The 20,390-nt window shown below is 39.5% G+C and overlaps 1 protein-coding gene across 2 annotated transcripts in view; it reads right to left on the reverse strand.

The window, feature by feature from the left end:
• LOC111875382 (monocarboxylate transporter 10) overlaps positions 1-20,390 on the reverse strand; it is an 86,270-nt gene that overhangs the window by 14,610 nt on the left and 51,270 nt on the right. For both annotated transcript variants that reach the window (XM_023871597.1, XM_033755795.1), the window contains 4 exons: positions 6,867-7,015; positions 4,423-4,869; positions 2,579-2,719; positions 579-804 (listed from right to left, as the gene is read on the reverse strand). In XM_023871597.1, the coding sequence (XP_023727365.1) occupies positions 579-804; positions 2,579-2,719; positions 4,423-4,869; positions 6,867-7,015 (963 nt within the window). The remainder of the gene's footprint in view (positions 1-578; positions 805-2,578; positions 2,720-4,422; positions 4,870-6,866; positions 7,016-20,390) is intronic.

Raw genomic sequence — 20,390 nt, forward strand, 5'->3', positions numbered from 1 at the left:
GTTTTAATTCATGTTAAAATCACACACTGTAGTCTTCTTAAGTAAAACAAGACAAAATCCTTTAAAATTCCTGTTGCATATTATTTCACCTCAACCGGGGTGTCGTCATTTTCATAAATGTATTAAGGTGTTTTTCTCGGCAGCTTGCCCCTCATGTTCATGGTCTACTTTCAGTTTTTCACTGCCATCTACCATTTGACTGGAAAGCTGCCGAGAAAAACACCTCGATACATTTACAAAAATGACACCCCAGGTGAGGTGAAATAATATGCAACAGAAATTTTAAAGAATTTTATCTCGTTTTACTTAAGAAAACTACAGCATGTGATTTTAACATGAATTAAAACAGTGTAGCAGTTTTTAACACAGTTTTAGAAAAATGTCTGTAACATAAAAACCTGAAGATGGCCGTTTGAGGCCGAAACATGTAATGTTGAAGTGTAGAATGTGAAAGTGTTGCAATCTTGGCAGAAGATAAACAATGGAAGCTAATTTGAACAATTGCAACAGGATGCTGAAATACAGGATGTACATAATTCCTGCATGAGAGACACACAGGTTAGTATAACAAATCTTACCTGCTATTGGTGGTCCCACTGTTAGAGGAATAGAGCATAAACCAAGCAGAAAACCGATTGCTTGAGTTGCTCCTTTCTGGCCACAGATTTCAAATGCGATTGGGCCAAGAAGGCTAATAAAGCAGCCATCAAACAGCCCCATAAATAGTGATATCACAATTAGGAGTTCAAAACTGTTTGTTATAGTCAACAGCATAGTTAGCACTCCAATTGAGATGAAAGATACCTGAAACATCAAAAGCAGAAGCATCTATATGTAGTTGCTGAAATGGTTAAAACAGGTTACTGCCATTTAGTGGCTAATGCACCAAGTCAAACTCAGTAACACCAAAGAAAGTGCATTTCTGAGGTGGAGGCACCTATGAGGTTGGGTTCACTATCTTTAATTTGTTCATTTTTTAATTCTAGTTTACTTAATGATACTGTCTATAATTTTATAGCATTAAATGAATGGATGACAGCAAGTAATAAAGTGGAAAGGATGGGGAAGGAAGCAGCCATGGCCTAATGTAAAGTACTGAGAATTGAACTGGGCACCTCATGAATACAAGTCAGAAGCAGTACCACTTCGGCAAACATGCTTGGTGCTTAGGGGCTGTGAACAATGCCAAGACATACTATTCTTCAACATGATGAGGGTCTCAAATACCCTACATTTTAATGTTTTACCTTTGTGAGAAATGAAAAAATAGAACATTAGCGAGTGTTCAGCTTCATGCCTCAGCCACTTTAACCCCAGGAGAAAATCCCCGATACCCAGTACACATGAGGCTGAGTTGACCCCAGAGCTGGTCTGGGCACCGTGGTGAAGAGAAAAATCTCTTACCCCTGCAAGTTATTGAACCTCGATTCCTCAGTTGTTCAGACCATAGTCCAGTCACCGTGCAAACTCAGATATCTCTACTAACAACTCTACAATATGCCCCTAGTGACAGAAAGATACGAAAGTGGTGTTGTAATAAGTATGAAGAAAAGGGGCTGCTGTTTGAACACCTTTCTCCATTTGTCCATGTTCCTAGATTCTAGCATTTATAACTTCAATAAATTTGATCTGGTTCATCCAGGTCTGTTACACTAGCAATATTATAAAAGATTATCAGCTCCATCCAGTGTGATTGATAAATGTTTTTTTTTAATCTTTCATCCTTGACAGGTTTCGGTCTGAGAGACCATCTTCAGAAGGATATATCAATACAAGCAGAAACTACTATTACAATGTGATTGGTCAATATTGTGACATGTTGCGCAATGGAGGACAACCCCTCACCCCACCAGCGGTGACCTAACACTTTCGGAGTGTTGCCGTTGCTACAGTAATAAACCAGTCAACACCCCGCCTCTCCCCGCAGTGACGTAACATGGGATGCCACTGTTGCTACATAGCAGTAAACAACTCCAGACAGCATTGCTAGCAACACAGTGCCAGACAACAGTGATGCCTATTACGTGGCTGCTTTCTGTGTTGTCCAGAATGAGGCTAAATAAGGAGCAGCGAAGACTATTCACAATTAGCTCTCAAGTTCTCAAGTTCTCGAGTTACGAGTTAGCCAGGCAGTCAACCAGCATTTGCAGTGAAGTATTTGTGATAATGCTGATGGCAGTAATTGTCAGATTGTAATTTGTGTGATTGTAAGAGCGAATGTGAAATAAAATTCGCTATATCAAATACGGTGTGAAGTTATTTGTCGCGTATACACCCAACACATGACAATATCAATACATATAAACAATATGATTACAATGTCATCAATATAAAATCTGAGCCCCTAACAACTACAGTGATATGCATGAATATATTAAAATATTTATAAATTATTATAATTAGTTTATTTACAAGTGTGGTTTAAAAAACTTTGCTAATATTTAGACCGAAACATGTCAAGGATGAAAGATTAAAAAGGAGAAAAAACATTTATCAATCACACTGGATGGATATGATGACGTATTATAATTTATAACTTCATTTTCATGTATCACTTGTACATTTGCATTGCACCTACCTGCTGTAAAAATATCCTGTTCACTTTAGGAATGTCTGCAATTTTTCCAAATATCAATCTTCCTAGGCCTGACGTGATGCCTAGACACATGACAAGAACCTTTCCATCTCCATTCTTGAAATTATCTTCAACCATCTTCAACTGTTTACAATACACAACATTGTTTAACGTTTTGGTTTCACATCAATAAAAAATGTCCCATTAATATAAACACAAATAAATTTGTAACATTTTTTTTTTATTTTGAAAGTTAAAATACACCATATTATAAATTGACTGACAAAGTTCCTTTAAAGTACCAGTTTGAAAATCAGTTTCCTGTTTACAGTTTCATATGAAATAATGTCAGCTGTATACAACAGCTGTATGTAAGTAAATATTTCATGTAATGGTTTCTCAGGTACATTATCTAACATCAAAATCATAATATAAGTGTGAAGATTTCCAGTCTGGTTCCAAGTTACAATTTTAAAAAAGCTAACAAGTTATATGCATATCCTGCTTTAACCTCATTTTCTTGTTGTCACTGATATTACCAAAAATACTAATGGTATACAGTATGAGATTCTGATAGCAGCATTAAATAAACCATAAATAAGTACAGTTCTCTACCAAATACTTACACTTTGGAGACATGCAACAGATGTTCTTATGAATTTAAATCAAATGCTCATTGCATATTTATTTGTGGATTACTTAATGACACAGTCAGTAGCACCAAGTGGCAGGATGACCAGTGAACAATGACTTGGACAGGATGTAGAGAGAAGTGATCATGCTCTAATTTGAAGTACTATCCTGGCATCTGCCCACTAGGAATGAGGAAAACAATGAAAATCTCAGCCAAGGTAGTCTGATAGCCAGGAACTCCTGAATATGAATCAGGAGCTGTACGCACTTTACCATGATGTCTCTTCAATGCTTTATCACAGTTGTTTGGTATGAAATGAAAGTGTAATGTGCGAAATGATCCAGTAAACACAATCTGTAAACAGTTGCATCTACTTTCATGTACAAAGTAAAGTGAAGAAAGGAGGCATGGAAGCTTAACAAGCAGATAACTTAAGGTTACCAAAAATGGCATATACTAATGGAGCAAACTGTTTTTATTGTTCAATATCACTTAAAGACTTCAACAGTGCATTTATGGAGCAATTTCCAAATAATAAGGTGGCAAATGTTGATGACTGACTCAACTGTGTATGAATTTCATGCAAGTCTATCATTCTGCTAAAGAAGTTTTAACATCCAACAATAAAATTTGCAATTATGAAAGTTCATAATGTAGTTAATGTGTAAAAAAGCTATCTCTGTAACAGGCGGTGAAGGCTGAAGGCTCCCACATTTTTTCTAGACAATTGGCTCACAGATGGTGGTGAGGTCAGTCTTATGTGCCAGCTGGCCTTTATCCCCCAGGAAGATTCCTGGTACTCATTTCTATTAGAGGCTCAGTCGACCCCAGGGCTGTAGTGCGGCTGGAAGGATTAAGTAAACTGAAAAATCAATCTCATCGGGGCTCGACCCCTAGACCTTCTGGCTTGCAGGATAGTGCCTCCACCAACTACGCTACCGCGTGCCCACAAAATTGATGGCTTCCAGTTGATTTCCATTACCCTTATTTTCTAACTAATAACTAGCAAAAATATTAACTCCATGAAAACAAGGCCTCTTGTGTGAATCTCAAATCGCTCAGCTGCCAGCACCCACCTCTTATACAACCTGAATGTCATTTGTCACTATTTCAGTTTTAATATAACTCTGATTTATAATTCAGGGTTATTTTTAAATTAAAGTATTGTACAAAATTTATCAACTGATTTATAAACATACTGTAGATAACTCACCATGTGTACATATGGCACAAAATATCCAAACAGTGCTGAAGGTACTGCAAGAGTCCAGATAACATACTTCTTCTTCTTCCATATATCGACATTGATGACACTTATTACACGTCTCCAAACACTGTGTTTATAAAGTCTAGTTGAGTGATCTGGTGGTGGGGGAGTACTACCTCCTGGTAAGGGTTTGAACAACAGAGCACAGGCCATGATAAGCGCTATCAGAGCTGACATGCACATCATAGTGGCCTCTAGTCTCAGTTTCTTGAGCAGAAATGCCAAGGCATATGGCATGATAATTGTGAAAACAGAGCTTCCTGCCGTTACAAATCCATTCACCACCCCCAAGTATCTCTTGAAGTAGTGTCCCAGAATCACAAGAGATGGTGTGTATGCCAGTGAGGCACCAACACCAAAGAGAATTCCATATGTCAGGTACAGAAACTCCACCTGCAAATAGAGGATAAAAGTTACAATAATTTGTTGTAGGAAAGCACTTATAATTTATATTTACAAGGTGAAAATATATAATGAAACAACAGTATGTATCATATGTCAGACCCCGATGACAAGGACAGAGATGGTCTGTGAAACATCAGTTTTTAACCAGATATACAGGAATTATGTTAACCTTCAACATAACAAATATACTCAGTTTTAATTACAATTAATACAATTCGATCTTTATATGCATGTTTCGGTTGTATATTTTCATATTCCATAATATATTTAACACATTATATGGCATAATTTATATATATTATAATATGGTATACTCTTTATATTTACCTTTTATCTTTTATTTTATTTTGTATCTTCTACTTTAATTGTAACACCAACTTGAGGCAAAAGAAATTATGATAGTATATTATTATTATTCAGAGGAGGTGGGACCCAAGTAAGACTGCGCTAGCAAGGGCCAGCAGCATATACAAAAGACAGACCCATCCTCTCGTCGGAGAAGGCACCCCACAGAAACAAGACCGTAACTGTCAAACGGTAATAAATAATATCTGGTCATGAGCCCCATTGGGGCTCGACACCAAGACTTACTGACTGACTGACCGTCAGTCGCAATGTGACTTTGACTTTGTCTAAGGAGTCAGTTAAAATGTAGCAGCCGCCGAAGACAGTTGAAATATAGCAGTAGTCGTGGAAAGAAGACCCGAACACGTGGTTAGAAGATCTTATATGATAGTGTGTGGTAATTGAGAAGGTATTGGGAGTGAGTAATTAAGTGACACTTGTATAGCTCCCACGTTATTAATACGTGAAGACTACTGAGGACAGAGTGAACTGAATAGTGCATAGGGTTTGTAGACTGTGAAAACCCGCAACAGTGTTATAATTAATTGTAGCCAAGATTTGTAGGTTGTTAAATAAACCAACTAACAATCTGAACGGCGTCTTCAGCGGCAAAACACGTTACAATATATATATATCTGGAACACACAACAGGATGCAACCAATGAAGATCGTCTTTAGCCAACTGACATGGTTGACAGCCAAAGAATATTTTATTAATTTTAGGTACCTTGAAAGCTCCAGATTCTATAATAAAATGCACTGCATCTGCGGTGTAGATGATCACAGGATTGAATCCTATTTGAGACAGAATTTCTTATTGTTTGTAATTATGTATGCACATGCGCAAGTGCACACACACACAATATACTGTGCTTCCGATTTTCGAAAAACGAATGTAATTTATATTGTTTGAATGACAATGGGAAACTGAAATACTCAAAAATAAAACCAAGCTGACCTGGGACTGAACCTTCCAAAAATGTCAATAGTCAGTCAGCTACTCAAGAAATTCCCCAAATTTTACAGAACCTAAAGGTTCATTACCATACACAATTTAATAAGAAACCATAAAATATAACACGCAAAATTAGAAATAACTGACTGATTCCATGTTACATGTTTCGATTATACGACCATTCTCAGGGCCGTCCTCAAATTCTGAAGGCCATTAAAATAAGTTTTACAATTCACTGTTTATTACACCACCAATTTTAAAAAGCATTAAACATTGTTACACTTCACATTTAAAATAGTAAAATGCAATAAACAGAATGTATCTATCAGAAGAGCAGAGAACACCTGCAATTAAGAGTCATACTTTCAAGATTGGCGATATACAGTGAAATGTAAAACTTTTTAATATCTTTTAAAATTGGAGGGCACTCCTAAGCATGGCAGAATAGCTCAAATATGTAGGGTGAGATAAATCATTTATTGTGCTTGTTTTGACATCAACAAAATGCACATATAAATCTGTTGCTGTTGACTTACAATTAAGTAAATAACTTGATGAAGCACTATCAGTAACTTATTATTGACTTATCACTAAAATATAAGTTCAAGGAGGGCATTCAGTAAAGCCTGAAATATAAATCTCGAGATTAAAAAAATAACTGTGCAAGTCATATCTCTGTACCTACTGAATTGGAAAAAGACGAGAGTAGCATGCCCCCTGAAGCCAGTGCACCACCAACAAATGTTGTCCATCTGATTCCAATTTTATCTGTGATGATCCCAGCAAGAGGAGAGAAGAAAAATGTTGATCCAATTGCAAGGGATCCAACAAGTGCTGAAAGGAAAAAGACTTTGTAATCCAGATATTCTCTTGAATTGTTTGTTAGGTTGATTTCCACATGATGTATTACCCACTGGCTAGTTGCTGGGCATTTAAGGGTATTAATTTTATGGAAGCATGGTATTGTAATAGACCATCTGTTTCAAATAACACATGACAGTAAACAATTAAGATTGTCATGAATAGTTTACTTACAGCTAATTTCCTTTTATCACGCAGAGGAATATGTTAATTAATGGTTTTCAAATTTTAAGGTTTTTACTATGAAATGACTGATTGAATAAATTGAATTTTTATTATATATCATAATTTTTAAATCCTGATGAAACGTATTATATTTGGACTGTTAAATTAAGTATTTGTAGTTGTGTGATGGAGATAACTGTATCAAACTTTTATATTATGAATAAGTCTTTTGTATTAATTTATAATTGTAACAACGATAATCATATATCTGCATACATCTGATCATATTTTAATATCTTATGTACAAATTTTGTATTGTGACTGTATTGCATGTTGATGGGTCCATTGTTTTTATGTAGGTGTATGTATTTTGACATGTTCTATATTCTATGGCATGCATGACCTGAAAGGATTTATGGAATTTAAAATAAACTGAAAGTGAAAGTGAAATGACACTCCACAATTAATATGTTCATTTTATGCTGAACATCCTTGAAATTAATGCAGACAGTTTACTCATATGTCTTACGATCTTCATTTCAGATGTGAATTCAAATGGTTTTATAAGATTACATTGGAATCATAATACACATTGGTACGTATCAAGGGGCAATTTGGGAAAATCTGTTGGTCTCTGATCATTGAAATTGGATACGATTTTACAACTTGTCTATATGTATGTCCCCTAGATGCCTATTTTGAAAAGAAAATATCTCCCATATAATTTTAAGTTAATTCACATTGCATGGCGAATATTAACTACAACTGGAATTCAACATTCAGAGAACAGGAACAACCCACTAAAACAAATGACTATTTGCTATGAAGGTATACTTTTATACAACACAGAAAAATGTGTTAATATGTTTTCATCTAGTATTTAAGTCTTGTTGTAGTCACATTTTATTATGTTTAATGACTGTGTTGTCTATGTTTTATATTATGTTATTTTGACTTGTTCCAGTGATTGGCTGGAACATTTGTTTTGATTTTTGACACATTCTATATCCAGTGGTGTGACAACTTGTTTCTTGCCCTGTAATTGGACCTACTTGAATATAAGAATAAATTAAATAAATCAGAAATGATGCCATATCGCGACAAAATGAGTAAGCTGGCTTGACCACTGATGCTTCTAACATATGTTGGGAGGTACTCGACTCAAATCCCAGCCAAGATGACTGGCAGAATTTTTTTGCTATTTTCCTCAGTCCCTCCAGACAGAAGATTCGGGCTAGTACCTTAAATCAGGACATAATAACTTCCTTCAACATTCCTTCCAATTCATTATTGTCCAATCACTTGAAACTGAACAGTCCACGTTACTGATAACATTGTTAAGAAACTACAAACAAAATTCAAACAAGTGTGTTCACAAATTATTTTCTTTCCTGATGTTGGCTTTCAGATGGGTGATTCTACTCATCTGCGGGGGTTTTCGTTTGCTCATCTGAAAGCCATACAAAAAATACTTACAGAATTCTATACACTTGAGCTAAAAGCAGCGATCCTCAACTTTTGGGTTATCAAAGTATATATTTTCAATTGAGATGACAGTGAAAACTTTGCAGGGCACAAATAATTTCATAAATAAAAACTGATTATTTAAGTTCATGGCTCAGTAGTTAACTGTTACTGATAAGAGCTGGCCCCAGTTACCATGACACCAGCCCAATAAATAATCTGTTTTGTCTGTTCATGAACTTGTAGATAAAAAAGTTGAAAATTCGTCATATCATGTTAATTACATGAACATATTTTACAGCTATCAGTTTACCTGAAAATAACATAGACAAAGACCTAAAATTTTTGCTATATTTTCATACTGTTGTCTTCTGAGTTACAAGAACATGCAGTCTGGTAGGTGGGTACTAATATTCTGGAGGAACACACTGTTTATTTCCTCAGGGTTGAACCCTATTGGTGGAGGCAGTATAGTCCTCCAAAACGTTGGTACTCATTACAATCTGTACAGAAAATCTTCTTCCTTCTCAGTAGGTTTTCTTCATTTAGCTTATAACTTTGCCCATCTGCCTACATTTTACATCTGTGAGTTGGTGTGTCATATCCACTATCATGGAAGCTTTGTATGTTATCCAAAACATCAGTCACATTTAAATTTGAAACTGTTTTACTTAATTTCGTTTTATTTTATAAACTCGTTAGTATTTTCTTAATATTGTCATGTATCCCAGTAAAGTGGCAAGTTAATAATGGGTTCTCTGGATTGATGAAATCGATTTATTGGACAATCACCAGGTAGATCTACAAATACTTATAACACTTTAAAAGGTTACTAGAACAATAAAACAGAAAATGTTCAACACTTCACTCTTAGATACTCCTTGTATGAATTCGGTGAACAAGTCTGTACCCAATCCCTTCTCCTCTGTCTTGTTCTCAGACTGGGCCTCTATTACTCAATAGGACTCTCCAGTAGTCTCCAGGATCTCTCTCCCCCTGAGGTAGGTTTTTGGTCGAATTGTATACAGATCATAGTCTCCAAGAGTTCCTTACTTTGTACATCTGTCTTTCGTTGTTGTGTGAACAACCTTTACCTATCCATTGCAATGGAAACGTTTCTGTATGTGTTGCCTATTAATCGATGTCTCTGTCATAACCTCCGATACGAGTTTCAACAAGCCGTTACCTAGCAATTGACTTACATGTCACAATATATTTTCAACCTGATGCACATATTCTGAATAACTCTGACATGGAATAAAAGTTATCCCTGAGCAAATCTGCTCAGTGTAACAGCAAAATGCTAAGGGCTTAATCAGTGGTGGTGTGATCAAGTTCTCACAGCGGTAACTATGCAGACCATCTACCGAAATATGACGCCGTGTTGTTAGATGGTTGCAAATGTTTCGTGGGAACCTGTTGCCTCCATTTTCAGGGAAAAAGAGTGAAGATGGAAGAAGGTTCCTACCTACCAAACTACATGTCGTGACGTCCCATAATACAACAATCTCTCCTTTAAAATGTCTAAAATAAATAAAACAATTTCATATCGACATTGTGTCACCTTTTGTGATAAAAAGAATGACATGACATGTAACTGAGTAGTTACATGACTCAAGTGCGCTCAGTTACAGTGGAATCATGTCCTGTATTAAGCAACCCACTGATATTACCTCATCTTCTCCTCTGAACATGCCAACGTAACGCGAAGTTCAAACAACAATAATCCTCGAATCAGTCATAATAGTCTTATTCTCGGGTAAAACACATGTGCTATACGGAGAAATCCCAGAATTGCGTACACGTCTATTTTTAGGCCAAAGGGGTGGACATTCAACAAATCTTACAAGCATCTCAGTACTGTCCACACATTGCACATAAGAAGCATGATCCGGGTGGGTGCCAGTCTAAAACGTGTTTTCGAGCACTGAGATCGTGGATCCCAGTTTCATTCGCGATATTGACGTATGTATGTTTGGGTGTTTGTGTTGTCCTGTGTAGGTAGGGATCGATCACGGTGGCCTCGGGTTCTAAGGCATGAACAGTCTTTGCTCGCTAGAACACTGGGATCGTGGGTTCGAATAATCCCACTCAAGGTATAGATGTCTGTGTGCGTTTATTCTGTGTTTGCGTTGTCCTGCATAGATAGCGGCCTTGCTACAGGCTGATCCACCGTCCAAGGAGTCCTACCGACTGTGTACAGGATTAAGAAACTGAACAAGAGGCCAAGGTCCAACAAGGGGTTGCAGAGACACTGATTAATTGATTAGATAGATAGAGAGATAGATAGGTAGACAGACAGATAGTGTAGGGAGGGGCCTTGAGACGTGCCGTCCGAGGAGTACTACCAAATGTCTATAAGCAAGAATCAGAAATCCGGAAAACGAGAGGCCTTAGACCGCAATGGCCTGTCGTACCATACAAGAAGATACATAAAAGGTAGTTATCCCCGTGCTTAACTAATTAAGCATTACGCCATGAAGACGTATGAGAGAGTGGATGTGTGGATCCACGTATTCTTAACCTCGGCACTAGTTACAGATGAGTGGTCAGCTTCACTCCCAGGTCGCTTCACCCCCGGTACCCTCTGGATACGAGACTGGGAGGGCCCCGGAACCGGTCTTGACGTGAAGAAGAAAGATCTTTCCCATACCGGGACTCGAACTCCGACCCCTCAGTCGTCCATCCCGTCGCCAGTCGCTACACCAGAGAAGATACATGAAGATACATAAAGAACAGCGTCAATAACGTTTAAACAATGCCATAAACCGAACTGGCTCCCCACCCCTGTCTTGACAAGTGACGTGGCGTATTTCTGTGATAAACCGGTTGCACAAGTTTTTCTCGGGAGCTCCTCTCTGAATTTAGTACCCACCCATGGCCTGTACAAGCATGTCATATAGCAGTCTACTGACAATACAACTTGCCAGTTAGCATCTAAGCTTGCTGCACTGTAAAGAAACCAAGGACGTACAAACCTGCTAACAACCTCACTACCAGGTCTAAAAGGGTCTGACTTGTACCAGACGGTCAGCGAGTTCGAACCCCGCCAGGAAACCGCTGTTCTGATCATTGTTTTTGGCGATTTCACTCTGTTCCTCCATAAGAATATTGTGGTGATCTCGTCCTAAAGTTCCTATTTCACTATTTATATCCAATTTCAGACGTACACAACGCAAGTAAAGAGCGTATGTGCTAACAATCTCACAGCCATCAGTGAGCCGATTGTCTAGAAGATGTGGGTGCCTCGATGTCTCACAACCTCATTGGCCTGCACGGCCTGTTACAGGGATAGCTTTACCTTTACCTTACCTTACATTTCACACAGATCTTCGGTCTCCCAGATGTGGAATACGACTCCCATGTATTACTTACTAAACAGATTACAATTGTAACAGAATGTTTTAATACTCAAATCGTATTTCATTTGTTTCCCCGGATCAGACTATATCCCTTCTAACATTAACAGCACATAGTTCTCTGCGGTCTAGTGGTCAGAGTTCCTGGCTACAGATCCTGAGGTTCCGGGTTCGATTCCCGGCGCTGCCAGATGTTCTGAGAAGTAGTGGGTCTGGAACGGGGTCCACTCAGCCTCGTGAAGATAATTGAGGAGCTATTTCAAGGAAATAGCGGCTCCGGTCTAGAAAACCGAGATTAACGGCCGTGGGGATCCGTTGCGCTGACCACATAACACCCTCTATCCGCAAAAGTTGGCACTAACTTCGCCGATAAGCGGCGGTCGCTCGGTCGGTATAGTTCGCTTGCGAACTGAAGCCACGGAGTTTCTTTTTTAGTTATACATTTACTACGTAATAGTAAAGCAACCATTTAGGATTCAACGGGATATCCCATAAGCTTTCGTACTATTGAGTTATCCTGATTTCTCCGAAATTCCTTTCCAGACCTATAAGTTATGGCACATGTCGAGACGGAAGATTAACGCCATCTCCCACGAATAAGACGCACAAATAGTAAACCGCAGACGGTCTTTTTATACAGTATAAGTATATTATATGCCTAGCTCATACATCCACACCGAAATACTGTCACGTGAATGAGTGTGACAATAGACGGGTTTTAGATTGATGATTGGATTTATATGACACTTTAATGCACGTATGACTACATTTTACAGTCCACTGTTTTACACACACACACACACACACACACACACACACACACACACACACACACTAGTGTCCACAGTCAAGTCTTCACTAGCCGTTGCTCGGTAGCGGCTTTCAGCGGAGGGCGTTCCCCTTCCTCTCGGTTCCCGAACTGTCACCGGCCTTAGCTACCAGCTTCTTACAGCAACAGCTCATAATAGCTGAACCCCAGCGGTTACCTCACTAACTCACTCACTTACCATCCAACTAACTATATGAATTCAACTCAACTGACTGAATTTCACTGACTACCCTGCTTATAACATCTCGACACGGACCGCACGGATAACAGTGTGAACAGAGAGACGTGTGAAAGAAGAACGGTAAAGGGTCACTATATGACGAGACCAAGGAAAATCATACGTCCGTCCGCCTTTTTTACACCTTCGGAAACGAATTGTTGGTTTCACTTATTTCAGCCGTGATGTTGCAGCAACTTCTCCAGCAGTGCTGTACGGCATGCAGACAAACCAAAAGGCTGCAGGGGCAGCATCTGAGGACATAAATGTGATGTCAATCTGTTACCGTAATACGTCTAACTATATGGGGCAGAATTCTTCTTGAGAAGTTACCGACTTCTCTTCTAGTGAAGACACTACCAGCATTTCACGCATCCCGAGGGTTCATAAGGCTCAACATGACAAGACAGAACATCGACCCCACGCCCAGTAGATGAGAGACACGTGTTCACACTTTTTCAATAAAATGGCTTCCTCCTGTCTCAAGAGAATGTTATAGAATTCTTAGTGTTTAACACAATTAAAAAAGTAAGATTCGAATCCAGATTATCCTGGACCTTGCCTTTCCTTCTTCTGTATAATTCATTCTAAGTAGGTGGAAAACAGTACACGCATTCCATCCGACAGTAACAATGTAATTATCTGCGTAACGCGATACCATCTGATCAACCAGCTCACGCATTCCATCCGACAGTAACAATGTAATTATCTGCGTAACGCGATACCATCTGATCAACCAGCTCACGCATTCCATCCGACAGTAACAATGTAATTATCTGCGTAACGCGATACCATCTCATCAACCAGAGCGCGCATTCCATCCGACGGTAACAATGTAATTACATATCTGCGTAACGCGATACCCCCTGATCAACCAGAGCGCGCATTCCATCCGACGGTAACAATGTAATTATCTGCTTAACGCGATACCATCTGATCAACCAGCTCACGCATTCCATCCGACAGTAACAATGTAATTATCTGCGTAACGCGATACCATCTCATCAACCAGAGCGCGCATTCCATCCGACGGTAACAATGTAATTACATATCTGCCTAACGCGATACCCCCTGATCAACCAGCTCACGCATTCCATCCGACAGTAACAATGTAATTATCTGCGTAACGCGATACCATCTCATCAACCAGAGCGCGCATTCCATCCAACGGTAACAATGTAATTACATATCTGCCTAACGCGATACCATCTGATCAACAAGCTCACGCATTCTATCCGACAGGCACAACATAACGATGTGCGCTTTGTGATACAATCCATAAACAGTACACGCATACTATCCGATAAGTACAACGTAACACTTAATCTATGCAGGTAATATCACCTGAACAAACGTCTGTGATGGAATTCAATACTGCGTTATAGTATTTTAAGGCTGACTCCTTACTAGAGCACGCAATGTGCAGCTGGCACCATCACGAGGAACTCACATGGCCACCTAAAATACCACGTGTTTGGATGAGAGCCATACACAATACAGTTTGTGAAGCGGCTTCAGAAACACGTGGCGACGAGGCAATATGGGTGGCCTCGTGTGGGTGTGAACTTGTTTCGTGCACCTAGAGGAAACGAACAAACCAGATACATTACCTGCTCTTTTCGGATCACAGGACTGAGTTTACGTAGCAGTGAACTAAATACACGGGATTGGAAGGTAATGAAGGATATTTTCTTGGTTAGACTAACAATAAGAATTGGCGGCAATGCGTTCCATACTTTATTAGATGAGCCTAGCAATGTGGCAGTTTGCAAACCAATAAATTAAAAATCGTATTCTAATGAAGACAAGCATATATTAATCTATAAAAGGTAATGTTGTTCCTGTACTTAACTAATTAACTACTATGCCAGGAAGGTGTATGGGGGAGTGGATGTGTAGATCCACATTTTCTTGACCTCGGCACTAGTTGGGAGGTGAGTGGTCAGCTTCACGACCATGCCACCTTATCCCCGAGGAAAGAGCCCCGGTACCCATTGGACAGGAGGTTATGTGAGCCCCAGAGCCGGTCTGGAAGATCTGGAGAAGAGAAAATTTTTGACCCTACAGGGACTCGAACTCCGACCCCTCAGTCGTCCGGCCCGTACTACGCTACCCCGGCTCCTATAAATTAATCTGTACCTCACTTTATTACATGCATAAACTTATGCTACATGTTTCGACTTATGTACAGGTCATCATCAGGCATCCCATAAGAACTATAAATAAAGTTACTCGTAAAATTGGTTATCTCAGTACGGATCCGTATTGTATATTATCGAATATCTTGAGAGTATAACAATGGGTATATGTTTCGACCTACGCATAGGTCATAATCAGGCATCCTATAAGAACTACCGTATTTACGCATGTATAGGCCGCACATTTTTTGCCAAAAATTCAAGAGGAAAACTGGGGTGCGGCTTGTATTCGAAATATTCGAAATCACACTTCATTTAAAAAAAATATATTCATAATTAGTAATACAGGGTGTAATACTCCTGAAATAATATTGCAAGAAAATTATTTTTTCTATAATTTGTCTGAAAATTGTGCTGCGGCTTATACATGCGTAAATACGGTATATATTTGTTGCGTCGACGGTCACATTCTTAGGTTATACACACGCAACAAATGCAATCTATAAAGTTTACATCAAAATGGAAAATATTTCAAATATAGAACTTAACGAGAACTCGATTCTATATCGTCTGCCAGTCGTTTGTACAAAGAATTGTGTTACCAAAATGTACAAAGACATATTTCAGCTCCGCGTTTATTATTTTATTTTTATTTATTTAACTGAATTAAGCTCTAATTTACGCATTTGTTCAGCCGTTACACACTATGTTGTTACAGTACAGGCCTGCGACGCTTAAACTGATTTCCTTAAATTAACTTATACTTTAATTTCCTTCACTTAAGTTGAGCTTCAAGTATCCCAGATGTTTCACCAACATGAACCATAATTAAATTCGCCCAAACTTTGGCGCAGACACCGAACTTACTTATGGAGTCGTAAAAATAAATCCCTAGATACTTGTACATTCTCAATGGTTTTCTATGGTCATGTGACAGGAAGAACCTAGGTTCAACGATAGGGCCATTCTCTAGCCTCCCTGACCATGTCCTCAGAACACGGAAGGAAAATGAAGATAGGAGATGAATTAAAGGAATAAAATACAAACGGAAAAGGAACAAACGGCATAAAAGGAAGGGGACGATTAATTCATTTCATACAGGGGAGTCCTTCTTGAGAAGTTAACAGTCGTTCATCCAGTCCAGAAACGTATAGGATCTTATGGAAACTGCAAGTTCATTATCCGAGGCTGCCAGTGGCCCCTATACTGAACCAGAAGAATTCAAATCCACATCCTCCAATCCTACTTCTGTAAGACCATTTTAATATTATCCTCGTATCTTCGCTTAAGTCTTCCAAGTGTTCGCTTTCTTACAAAAAATTCGTATAAATTTTCTCTCTTATAAGTGTTACATTCCCGCCCCATCTTATTCTCCTTGTAAAGAGAAGGTATAATAACAGTTACAGAAGATCAGCGAACCTACGCCACAATTCTCCCTACACTAGGCTTATTTTAGTTTTCTTAAGGTTTCAAAAATAGAAACAAATGTTGGCGTCCAGCCATCTTCAGCAGATTATCGCCTGTTAGCAGAGACGCAGGATAGGCAATTACAGGAATCTCCAAGGACAATATAAAGCATCAACACTCCGTCCAGTGTGATTGATAAAAGTCTTTCTTTTTTTTAATCTTTCACTCTTTACATGTTTCGGTCGGAGCGACCATCTTCAGAAGGACATATCAATACATGCGGAAACTACTACTATTACAATGTGATTGGTCATTATCAATACGTACATATCATTACAGTGCCATGAATATCAAACATTAGCCTTTAACAATTACAATCGATGTGCCTGAATGTATTAAAATATTTATAAATTATTATAATTAGTTTATTTACAAGTGTGGTTTTAAAAACTTTGTTAAAATCTAGAACCAATTTGGTTCGTGTCTTTTATACTGCCTCTCTTTAAAGGAAGTTGAGTGTGTACCGCGTCGTCATTCCGTTGTTTGACGTTGTTTAGTGTCGTCCTGTTGTTCGGGCCACGTTGTGTTGTTGTAGCTGTTGTTGTATAACAACATAGCAAAGCCCGAACATGTTGGAATTGATAATCTTTTATACTATGTATTACTAGTGTGACGGAACAGGATGAACCAAGTCAAACTCCAAGGATAAATTAGATCAAGTTCAATAAAACCGACTTAAGGCTGAATTAGATCAGGGAACAGAAATGTGGCCCATATTCGGGACGAATCTCAATAGGCAAGTTTCACTGGTGTGTCTGTAGATGAGAGGCACGAAGTGGTACGTCAGATCAGTTGCCAACAAGAAGACGCATTCAAATATTCAGACTACAAAAGTCGGGCTTTTTCATGACGATAATGGTCTGACAAAAATCGATTTTTTTCACGTTATTTTGGCTTCTGCAGTTTTAGTATGGCGATAATTGTATGAACCAGAGATAGAACAAGAAACTGTGGAAAGATTCAAGTGAGGACGGACGAGTGTTGATATAACACCGTATTCTGGGCCTCCGTCGACAGTGACACGTGTTGAAGGTGATGGAGCAGATTGATCAGCTATCAGGGACAACTGTACAATCAATACTGATGAAACTGTATCTAAAATGAGACTCAATCATAGGAGGATGTGCAATAATAGCCCAAGTCACAACCGACATATCCTAGTCTGGATCTGTCAGGAAACACGTGGACCGTTAGACCAAAGGTAGAGTACATTGGGCAAATATGTACGAGGCCTGATGATTAGATAATGTCAACAGCAGCACTGCAAAGCGTGCGTCATTCTGGGATAAATGGCAAATCCTGATAACTATTGTTACATATATGATCTTTATGCAGTAGCAAACTTGTCTTGACAAGTCTAGCGAGTACAGAGTTGTTGTGCTTTAACTGAAGTAGTGTTTCGATAGCTCGGAATCAACATGACACTTCTGTTCAAACTTGGAATAGACTCAAAATCTCTGACGTGTTGAAAGATGTGGAGAAGGGTTTGTGTCAAGAGCACGTGTTTCTGAGTGTGTAAAAGGATTTGCGAAGCCGGTATAGCGACTGGCTACGGGCTGAACGACCGAGGGGTCGGAGTTCGAGTCCCGGTAGGATCCAGACCGGCTCTGGGGTCCATCCAGCCTCCTATCCAATGGGAATGGGGGGGGGCTCTTTCGCCGGGAGTAAAGCGGCCGGGGCGCAAAACTGACCACTCACCTCCAACTAGTGCCGAGGTCAAGAAAATGTGGCTCTATACATCCACTCCACTATACGCTTTCATGGCGTATGCCTGTGCATGCTCTTCGAAATTGAGGCGCCAAGTTGAAACAAAATGATATTAAATGCCGCCCTAGCGCTGCTATTTTACGTTTGCGGACAGGAGTTCCTATTTCGAAGTTGTTTCATAGGGAACCCTCAGCACTCTCCTGAAGTATGGCACAAAACTCCTGGGACACTCTGTATATCACGAGCATATGTAAAAGTAGAGGTATCCCTGTAACAGGCCGTGGAGGCCCATAGGGTTCTGAGATGTTGAGGTTCTCACGTTTTCTAAGCAATCGGCTAAGAGATTGTAGGGCTCAGATAGGGCTCAGCCCTACAAGCCGGCCGCCCTTTACACCCAAGAATATTCCAAGAATATTCCTGGTACTCATTTCTGTTAGAGGCTGAGTCAACTCCAGGGCCATAGTGCGGCTGGAAGGATTAGGTCAATTAAAAAAATCCAATGACCTCAACGGGACTTGAACCCGCGACCTTCCGGCTTGTAGCATAGTGCCTCAATCAACTACGCTACTGCGTGATCTTAGCTATTTGTAAGCAGCTCAGCCCAAATTTAAAATCAGTTTGACAACATGTAAAAAAGAAATGACATGAAGGTCCAACTGTATCTTTAGCTTAAAAAATGCTGAGTACGCCTAACGTAAACAAGATTCAAAGTTCAATTTATCAATTTGCCTTTACAGTTTATAAAGCCACACTGCAGTCGCTATTTGCCCTGATATAAACAGATATAAATGTAGGTCGTTTTTCAAATGTCCACTGACCCCTGTGGAACGACCTGATGACTTGTGAGACAACACGATCCGCCATGTTATCTCAAACAGAACACGTCAGATATCACACCACGCGAACCGACGGGCCTCGCGTTCCTCGTACTGCCAGATGACGTGTATTGTCTGATAACTGGAGTCTGACCCGACAAAGATGACGGGGAAATCACTCCCGTCCTATCTTCATCCCTCACTCTCTTTCCTTCCTTTATCCCTTCCGTAATTTCATCTCCCTCCCGCCATTCTTCGTATTTCTCTCTTGTCTCTTTGTTTCCCCGTATCCTAGCAACGGCAGATTATACTAATTTCAATCTTCCCCGTACTGTGTAGCAAGGGTAGACGATAGTTTCAGTTTTCCGCTTATGCTAGCAACGGCAGGTGACAGTTTAGTACTATCAATATCCTAGTAATGGCAGATGATAGTTCCAGTCTTCCCTGTATCCTAGCAAGGGCAGATGATAATTTCAGTCTTCGCCGTATCCTAGCAACGGCAGATGATAATTTCAGTTTTCCCCGTATCCTAGCAAGGACAGATGATAATTTCAGTCTTCCCCGTATCCTAGCAAGGACAGATGATAGTTCCAGTCTTCCCCGTATCCTAGCAAGGGAAGATGATAATTTCAGTCTTCCCCGTATCCTAGCAATGGCAGATGATAATTTCAGTTTTCCCCTATCCTAGGAAGGACAGATGATAATTTCAGTTTTCCCCGTATCCTAGCAAGGACAGATGACAGTTCCAGTCTTCCCCTATCCTAGCAAGGACAGATGATAGTCCCAGTCTTCCCCGTATCCTAGCAGTGACAGATGATGTTTTCCCGGCATCCTAGGAACGGCTGATGATACTTCAGTTTTACCCCGAGAGTTCAAGGAATTGGCTATTGCTATTTTGTATTTAGATTACGCGTTTGTTACGATATAGCAAACCATCCTCTAACGGAATAAACACTGATATGAAGTCCTTTTCCATTTCAGTTTACTTTAGTACTGGTAACTATGTAATAAAGAGGGCAAGCGGTAGCGTAGTTGGTCCAGGCACTATACTACAAGCCGAAAGGTCGTGGGTTCGACTTCCAATGAGGTCATTGGATTTTTTCAATTCACCTAATCCTTCCAGCCGTACTATGGCCCTGGGATCGACACAGCCTATAATAGAAATTAGTACCACGAATCTCCCTAGG

This window comes from Cryptotermes secundus, unplaced genomic scaffold (assembly GCF_002891405.2).
Source record: "Cryptotermes secundus unplaced genomic scaffold, Csec_1.0 scaffold4899, whole genome shotgun sequence".
Classification (NCBI taxonomy): Eukaryota; Metazoa; Arthropoda; class Insecta; order Blattodea; family Kalotermitidae; genus Cryptotermes; species Cryptotermes secundus.